The sequence below is a fragment of the Liolophura sinensis genome, chromosome 4 (assembly GCF_032854445.1).
Source record: "Liolophura sinensis isolate JHLJ2023 chromosome 4, CUHK_Ljap_v2, whole genome shotgun sequence".
Lineage (NCBI taxonomy): Eukaryota > Metazoa > Mollusca > Polyplacophora > Chitonida > Chitonidae > Liolophura > Liolophura sinensis.
Window position 1 is genome coordinate 20,015,027 of NC_088298.1, and position 9,716 is coordinate 20,024,742.

General features: G+C 37.7%; 1 protein-coding gene across 2 annotated transcripts in view; it reads left to right on the plus strand.

The window, feature by feature from the left end:
* The window catches only part of LOC135464598 (cyclin-dependent kinase 14-like), a 33,151-nt gene extending 23,435 nt beyond the window's left edge, over positions 1 to 9,716 (plus strand). For both annotated transcript variants that reach the window (XM_064742040.1, XM_064742041.1), the window contains exons 5-15: positions 149 to 243; positions 1,213 to 1,275; positions 2,431 to 2,492; positions 3,451 to 3,512; positions 4,018 to 4,138; positions 5,116 to 5,203; positions 5,683 to 5,746; positions 7,115 to 7,212; positions 7,917 to 8,007; positions 8,621 to 8,755; positions 9,127 to 9,716. In XM_064742040.1, coding sequence (XP_064598110.1) covers positions 149 to 243; positions 1,213 to 1,275; positions 2,431 to 2,492; positions 3,451 to 3,512; positions 4,018 to 4,138; positions 5,116 to 5,203; positions 5,683 to 5,746; positions 7,115 to 7,212; positions 7,917 to 8,007; positions 8,621 to 8,739 — 863 coding nt within the window. In that variant the 3' untranslated portion in view covers positions 8,740 to 8,755; positions 9,127 to 9,716. The remainder of the gene's footprint in view (positions 1 to 148; positions 244 to 1,212; positions 1,276 to 2,430; positions 2,493 to 3,450; positions 3,513 to 4,017; positions 4,139 to 5,115; positions 5,204 to 5,682; positions 5,747 to 7,114; positions 7,213 to 7,916; positions 8,008 to 8,620; positions 8,756 to 9,126) is intronic.

Consider the following 9,716-nt stretch of genomic DNA (forward strand, 5'->3'; position numbering starts at 1 on the left):
CTGACCAGATCAGATAGCTTTTCGTCTAAATATACTACATGTACTCTATGTCTTTGATCAAATTTGTTGATGGTTCAAGATAGCTTTATTGCTGCATATCCAGAATATGGTTCAATTTGATGACATTGTTTTTGTGTGTGTTTTTCAGCGTCATTACTGAAGGGCCTCAAACATGCGAACATTGTCACTCTTCATGACATCATCCACACCAAAGAGACCCTGACCTTTGTATTTGAATATGTGGTGAGTGATGTGCAGATTCAAGCTTTTGGCCACAATACAGCTGAAAAAATGGCGTTAAGCCATAATCATTCATTTTTTCAGGCTTAAATTGCCCAGTTTCCTCCCACCATGATGCTGGCTGTATAAGTGAAATGTATGGGGTAAAACACCAATCAAATAAATAAGTAAAATCAAGTAAAATTCACTAAGCACTAGATTTCGCTTCAAAGACAAGGCCAACAAGCTAAGACAGATACAATATACTTTTCTGTTGTTGTTGCACCACCAGCATGCACCACATGCTCACTTCTGTGTGAACATCTGTTCATTCCCGGATCAGAAAGTATGAGGCATAAAGCCATGAGGACTTTTTCATCTAGGAATGTACAGTTACAAGGTCTGTCCCCCACTTAAACGGTCGCATTGGTGCTACATGATAAATGATTTCTGTGTTTAGGGGTAGGAGTAAGTAGGCATATGAAGTGGGCAGATGGAACTGTGTTTTAGTTCTGATTCTTTATGTGTGGCAACATGGCCAAGATATGCTTGGCTGGACAATTGGCTGGAGTACTTTCTTGAGAGAGAAATTACCATTTGTGAATAGAGTGATGTCAGGACAAGTGTTTAACATCAAAGAAATTATGTAATCAATCACTTTCATTAAAACAAATTTAAGTGGGTGTGGGTCTTGTGTTTATGAGATGAGATCTGGAAACAGATGAAATCTGGTTGGTCTTGTTTTTTAAATTGAAGTGTTATTTTATTTTGGCAGTAGAAACATAATCCAATAGCAGCTCAGAGCTGAAGAAGGGGCATATAAACATAGAATTTTTCATCTCTGAATTGTTAAACAAAAATTGAATTTTTGAAAGGGATCAAAGACAAGTCTCTGTTGTATAGGTAGTTTATATAAAAGTAGAATCATGTTAATTAGGTATTTATTTTATTTTATGTTTTTAACGAGTTAATAACATTATTTTTTCGTTTCAGTCCTCCGACTTAAGTCAGTATTTAGAAAAACACACAGGTGGACTCAATCCTTTCAATGTTAAGGTAAGCTGTGTGTGTTATCAAACATGTAGATGAATACTGGACGTTATGACCCCAAATTGGTGACCCCTTACCAACGAGGCCTCAAACTGATTAGCCCCCTTACCAAGGAGGCCCCAAGCTGATTGACCCCTTTCTAATGAGGCCCCAAGCTGATTGACCCTCATATTAATTAGACCGTAAACTGGTTGACCCCCTTACCAATGAGGCCTCAAGCTGATTAACCCCTTACCAGCGAGGCCTCAGACTGATTGACCCCCTTACCAACGAGGCCCCAAGCTGATTGACCCTTCATCAAAGAGGCCCCAAGCTGATTGATACCTTACCAACAAGGCACCAAGCTAATTGACCCCCATACCAACGAGGCCATAAAAGCTGATTGATCCCCTTACTAAGGAGGCCCCAAACAGATTGTCCCCCTTACCCATGAAACAGCAAGATTAAGTCCAGCTCTCTCACTGAATGGCACTCAGTTCAAAATCAGGGGGACTGTCAGGTGCCAGGTTTACTCCAGGCTATCACATCCAGCTCTCCTACTGCTTGGCACACAGTTCAAAATCAGGAGAACTGTCAGGTGTCAGGTTTACTCCAGGCTATCAAATCCAGCTCTCTCACTGATAGGCACACAGTTCAAAATCAGGAGGTCTGTCAGGTGCCAGGTATACACCAGGCTCTCCACTTTCTTTTGAGTAAAATCAATCGAAAAAATAAGGCAATTAATAATTATGCCTTTGTTAGTGTAAAATTAAGTTTGTTGGGATGGCACTTTGCAGGATTCACTGTTTTCCTCATGAGATCTACATTTGCATTTATTCACCTGAACACGATTGCCTGGGGCCTTCGTCTTCGAGATGGTTAGCATGCCAGTGCAGCGCATTTACGCAAGAGCCTTTCTCCAGTGTGGTCGCTGTCAGTTCAAGTCAAACTCATGCTGGCTTCCTCTCTGGCCGTACGTGGGGAAAGTCTGGCAGCAACGTTCATATGATCATGGGTTTCTCAGGCTCTGCCTGGTTTCCTCCCACCATAAATCTGGCCGCCATTGTGTAAGTGAAATATTCTTGAGTACGGCCTTTATATAAATGAAATAATTTTGAACACAGAGTTAAAATGGAGAAAAAAAAGACATTAAATGAAGATGAAATGTTTTTGTTTTTGCAGTTATTCTTGTTCCAGTTGTTAAGAGGGTTGGCTTACATTCACAGATTTAGGATATTACACAGGTAAGTAGGAAACCAAGGTGATGGTTGCCTTGACAACAGTGAAAAGGTATCATAGATGGATTGCTGTATTGAAAGTTTTGTTGCCATGGTTATAATATATTAAGTCATAATTCTACATGTTATAAAGTTTGACCATTAAGATATATCATTTTGTTTTTACCAGATTTACTCCTCATTGCTATTCCTTACCAGATTTACTCCCTTTCACTGTTCCTTACCAGATTTACTCCCGTTTATTTTTTGCAAGATTTTCTCTTTTTTACTCTTTCTCGTGAGACTTACTCTTCTTTAAAGGAGAAGAAAACATTTTAAAGAAAACCGCAAAATGATGCCAAAATCAGTTAAAAGAGCATCAAAATTTATTTGCAAATATGGTTTGTAAAGTGGTATTTGAAAATATTTTTGTATTATGGATATTTGGAACCACATTTTGGTACTGATCATCGTTGCATAATAATGTTCTAAATAAGGATGTGAGGCATGTGTAATAAATTTACTTGAATGAAAATTTGTTGTTTATATCCAAAAATATGCATTTAGCCTGATTATGATAATAATTATGAATATATTAAAAATATCAAAATAATGAAAATCCAGTCTGGACACTTTTGTTAGCTGAAAAAAACAAATTCTATCGCACGTATATTTATTAAACATGTGTTACATCTTCATTTATTACATTACTACAGAAAGATCATATATACCACATGATGGTTTCGCAATACCCACCATATAAAATTATTTCCAAGTGTCTTTTTCTGTTTAAAGAAAAATGTTGAAGACCACATTTATGACTAACTTTTTACACTCTTTCATGTGAACTTTTTTTCATGTGTAATTTTTATGTTTTTTTTTTTCACCTTTAATACTTACTTTATTTATTCTGACTCCTTTGCTAATTTCTTACAAAATTTCTTCTTCATTACTATTTCTTACAGGATGTTTTCTTATTTTTCAGAGATTTAAAACCACAGAATTTACTTATTAGTGATATAGGTGAATTAAAATTAGCAGATTTTGGTAAGTACATTAGGAAGATTTTTGATGAATATACCCAGTACATTGTTTACGAGCATTACCATATATGAAAAACTGTTTGCAGCTGATTTTGGATTTTAATCTGTGAAACAAATTGTACATTTGATAATTTCATGATATGAAGGCGGACCTTGTTTAAAATTACTAATTTCTTAGTTTTGTCAGGTAGAATTGAAGTTCTGATCATACAAATCAGAATACAGAAGGCCTGCCAGCAACCTGCAGATGGTCGTAGGCTTCCCCCGGGCTCTGCATAATGTTGGCCGCCATCGTATAAGTGAAATATTCATGAGTGCAGCGTAAAAGACCGATCAGATAAACAAATAAACATTACACGTTTCATGGAGATTTGTGCACAGTGGCTTTGTGTAGATATGTTAATGGTAACTTCCATGTTAACAACATAACAATTGTTCTGTTACCTTTTGCATCCTAAATTGTTATTTTTGGGAGTTCAAACAAATGAAGCTGACATTTTCCATTGCAGGATTAGCCCGTGCCAAATCTGTGCCGAGCCGGACGTATTCTCATGAAGTGGTTACACTTTGGTACCGTCCCCCTGATGTCCTGCTAGGCTCAACTAACTACTCCACCTCACTCGATATGTGGTACGTACTGAGACATTATCTAACTACTCCACCTCACTCGATATGTGGTACTTACTGAGACATTAGCTAACTACTCCACATCACTCGATATGTGGTACTTACTGAGACATTAGCTAACTACTCCACCTCACTCGATATGTGGTACTTACTGAGACATTAGCTAACTACTCCACATCACTCCATATGTGGTACTTACTGAGACATTAGCTAACTACTCCACCTCACTCGATATGTGGTACTTACTGAGACATTAGCTAACTACTCCACCTCACTCAATATGTGGTACTTACTGAGACATTAGCTAACTACTCCACCTCACTCGATATATGGTACATACTGAGACATTAGCTAACTACTCCACCTCACTCGATATGTGGTACATACTGAGACATTAGCTAACTACTCCACATCACTCGATATGTGGTACTTACTGAGACATTAGCTAACTACTCCACATCACTCAATATGTGGTACTTACTGAGACATTAGCTAACTACTCCACCTCACTCGATATATGGTACATACTGAGACATTAGCTAACTACTCCACATCACTCGATATGTGGTACGTACTGAGACATTAGCTAACTACTCCACCTCACTCGACATGTGGTATGTACTGAGACATTAGCTAACTACTCCACATCACTCAACATGTGGTACGTACTGAGACATTAGCTAACTACTCCACATCACTCGATATGTGGTATGTACTGAGACATTAGCTAACTACTCCACATCACTCAACATGTGGTACGTACTGAGACATTAGCTAAGTACTCCACATCACTCAATATGTGGTACATACTGAGACATCAGCTATTTGACATCACTTGATATGTGGCTTGCACTGAGACATTAGCTAACTCTCCACATCATTTGATATGTGGTACGTACTGAGACATTAACTCCTCCACATCACTTGATACGTGGTACATACTTAGACATAAGCTAACTGTTGCATAACATATATTTCAGGGGTGTAGGGTGTATATTTACGGAGATGATATCTGGTCTTGCCACGTTTCCTGGGATGAAAGATGATCAACTAGACATGATCTTCCGGGTATGCATTTAAGTATTTCTTGTCGAGCGTATCTCTGTTACCACAGTGTGCCTGAAATATTGCCAGCTTGGCATTAATTAAGAAATACTCTTTCAATCGGGTGGATCTTTAACATTTATGCTGGAGCGGGTCATGGTAGAGAGGTTAAGACGATTGTCTATAAGGTGTAAGTTCAATCTTGGACATACCCGGCACTCATTGTTCATTGAATCTTAATAATAAAAATGTACTAGCAGTTTGTGAAGTCTAATATTCATTGTGGACCAGAATTTTGAGAACCCAAATCTGTATGTTCACACATTGGAAAGTTTGTCAGTAACTTGCCAAGGGTTGGTGGTTTAACTCCATAATTTAAATTCAGCGCAGTAAATAAATAAAATGCGGCTTTAATATAGGTAACCAAGGTCTTAACGTATAAAATGCAAAAGTGTTAATATATTTAGATTTTACATTTGAATTTGTTCTTTTTTCATTCTCAGGTTTTGGGTACACCCACTGAGGACACATGGGAAGGGGTAACGCGCTACCCAAATTACGACCTAAGTAAGTTATCAGGTCAAAAGTATGACAGACTTCCAGTTTCATGTATGTGCTACATTTGGAAGTCTGGTACATGTATAATAAGGTGGTCACCTAACTTGAAGAGGTCATTTTTTTGAATGACTCGTGTGACAGGCCTGTAGGAATTTTTTAAATTTTTCTTTTTTTGGTCAAAATTTGGCATATCCAAACTAGTCTTAAACTAGAAATTAGGAAATTTTTATCTGCATTTTTGTTTTTGTGTGAAAGGAGCACAATGTTCAGATGTTTTTAGTGCATAGGTGGAGAAATGTTTGGACTCTTTAGGAAAAACTTAATATTTCAACCATGGCTAAGGGTGGTGGTTTCCTTGAGTTCTGTCTCCATTTTTTCCACCCAAAAACCTGTCCGTCGTCGAATAAGTGAAATGTTCTGGAGTATGTCATTAAACCTGGTTAAATAACTTATGTGTCATATAAGTAACACCTTTGGTGGCCTAATGGGTAGAGTGTCCGCCTCATTGTCAAGAGAACCAGGGATCAAACCCAGGTTGGGTCAGATCATATCGAAGACTTTAAAAATGGCACTTTCTGCTGCCTCTTGGCACTCGGCAGTGAGAGGTTAGAGCAAGGAGACAGGACTGGTTGGCTCGCTGTCACTGTAATATGACAGGGTGAGGTGTCATGTCGGGTGTCTTTAAAGCAATACTTCAGTGGAGGCAGCACTTTGGCGGCATGAGCTCGCCCTACCGCAATAAGACACAGTATATGTACAAACACATAATGACTCCTCATCGTCACATAACTGATAATATTAAGCCCAAAGCATACATACATACTTTCATACATCATATAAGTAAAATGAGCAGAAGGTTAAAACTGGTTAAACAGCTTATTTCGCTAATATCCATTTACTTTGTAAATGCTGTTCAGTATCTCTGCTACAGTAATGTTGAGTTTTTAATTTAATAAACATTGATTTCTCTTGGATGCTGGAAATACATTAACCCTTTTTGGTTCTCATTTTTGTCTTCCATTAATATGAATTTACTTTGTAACTGCTGGTCAATGTTTCTGTGACCGTAATTTGAATATTTAAATTCAGTTCACATTAAGGAGCCTCGGTGGCTGAGGGGGTAGCTCGCCAGCAAGTCACAATGACCCAGGAACCTCCCACCAATGCGGTGGCTGTGAGTTCAAGTCCAGTTCTTGCTGGCTTCCTGCAAATAGTCGTGAGTTTCCCCTGGCCTGTGCACGGTTTTCTCCCGCCATAATGCAGGCTACAGTCATTCAATACGGTGTAAAACACCAGTCAAATAAATAAATTCACGTTGAAACCACTCCAGTGTTAGAAATATATTAAGTCTGTTTGGTCCTCATGTTTGTGTTTCAGAGCAATTTGGGCTTTATCCTCCACAAAATCTAATGACTGTGATTCCTAAAATCTCCTTTATTCCTCTGGCGGCACACCTGGCGTCACAGCTGCTGCAGGTAAGTGGGTCATAGCTGTTTATATCTGGGGCCACATGTCCTCAGGAAAATACTTCCTGTATGTAATATACGGGATGAAGATGTGTACATTGTAGGGGTAAGGGTGTCTGAAAATGCAGCTAGTGCATATTTTGCAATGAATGTGAAATACCACAAACAGTTGATGCGGCCTTGCACTCAGTCTCTTGGTGATTAAAATAAAATATGAATGTTAAAGATAGAATGTTAGTTAATGTTTTATATTTGACCGATCATGTACCTGGAATTTTGAAACTTTTGGATGATGGCTCAAACAACCAGGGCTGGTATTTATCAAGCTGCTAGAAATGCTGAAGAAGTCAAACTCAGAACAGGAAAGGACTGAAATTGTGGCTAGTTTTATTGCAGTGTTTTTGTGTTTTGTTTTGCTCCAAAGAATCAGCATGAAAAAGTTTTAAACTTTCTAGAGCAAAATATTTTAATTGTAGTTGTTTGAATTTTTTGTACTTATTTTCATAATTAAGGGCCCTGTTTCTTGTTTTGTGTTGGTGGACTCAACCCAATTGATGTACCGGATACTTGATGTATTAGAGTTCCAGATCATCGTGACATTTGACTCGTAAGATGGCTACTGTTTATAGCCCCAGACCTGGAATTTTATCACATTTATCTCCCTTGTGATGTAGTGTAACAACAAGTGGTTGTCTCTGTATTTTGACTTGTAGATGAACCCCCACCGGCGATTGTCGGCCCAGAAGGCGATGAAGCACGAATACTTCTCTGACCTCCCTCATCTTGTTCATGAACTTCCAGATGGTAACTCAGAAAAATGTCATCTTCAATATATTTATGTGTGCTGTAATTTTTCAACCTTTTCACATGTTTTAAAGGTGTTTATTCAAGCATATTCTGAGGGCATTATTCTCTGTAGGCTGATAAAATTATATTTTTTGTAGTTTTGTCTTCAAAATCAAATTATATAGGTGCATAAATTTTGCTGAAAGCTGCTCTTTCATATGCGATAAGGTTGGGAATTAGCGTACAGTTAATTCTTGTACAAGAAAACAATTTCCTCTGGGCTTTGATGAATTTTATCCAGCCATAAACCTATAAATATCTGTCTTTTTAGTGAAAACATTCTAGAGTGTCAAACATAAAGCATCTGTCAAATAAATAAATATTGAAATTCAAAAAAGCACCAGAAAATTAATAATAATATAAATAAAACATTTCTTAAATGGATCGTAAAGCACACATTCCATCTTTCTCTACAAGCCATTTTAGAAACAGTTGTAATACAAGTTTGAGCCAAGGGATGCAATATATGACATTTGGAAAAAGTTTGAAATCCCCAGACAAAATGAGTAGATATCTGTGGCATTTGTAACACAACCTGTAATGAAGAAATGGAAATACTTTTTGCTTTTAGCTGCTTCCATTTTCACCGTGAACGGACTTAAGCTTCTGCCAGAAATGGACGAGTTGTTAAATGAGATGCCAAAGAAACCGTCGGGCAGAAGTGGAATACGAACAACGCTGCGAGTATAATGACCGTTTCTTGCTGGTTTGTTGTTGTTGTTTTTTTTTTTTTTTTCTTCATCAATGGTTAAAACATAAAGAAGCCCATAAAGGCCTTAAAATGATACTTTTGATGCCTACTTAAAAGAAATTTAATCAGACTTCACAAAAGACTTCCAAGTGACCCTGTAAGCTGGACAAATCAGTGAGAATCCAGCAAACTGTTGCAGTTGATAAATTTTAAAATTTAGGTGAGCTACAGGAACTGAATGCTTGGGATAAACTTTGAAAGGAACGTACATGTAAGCTTTCTTGTTTTAAAAGGTTTTGTTTCTGTCAGTTGTTTTATCTGGTTTGAACCGTGATTTAAACAACAATAACAACTGCTATTTTTTTGGTGTCTTTTTTTTTTTCCAGATATAAGAGGTGAAGATTCCATGGATAAGTTTCTAGGATTCCATCACACATGTGACAGTGTGGAGCATTTTGATTGGTGGATTCAGAGACTGACAGCTGCTCAAGTGTGACATGTTCTGATTGGTTGCGTCTGGACATGTGACTCCCCTATTCAAGTTTCCAGCTTTGTGATTGGCTGGATATAAGCAATAAGACCAGTGAGATGTTTTCTGTAATGGGAAATGGACATGTGAGAAAACTGATCACTTTCGTCTTTCTTTTCTCAAAAGGAAAGAAACAGTCAGCCATTTGTACGAAAATTTTGTACAAGTTATAGTCAGATGACCCATTTAATTGAAGACAAACCCCCAGTGGCTGTTAACTATTTGTACTTACCTTTTTTTACTGTATATTTAGATACATTGTTAAAAGATGCACAGGTGCAAGCTTATAGTCTCGTCGGTGCATTGTCCGTTGTCTGTTGCTGCGTTGTATTTTTATATGAAAACCCCTCTGCTCTACTTTGCCTTCTATGACGGGAAAACCTTCCAGTGGCCTGATGATTTTTATATCTGTATTTGAACCATAGGAGTGCTCTTCATAACTTGACT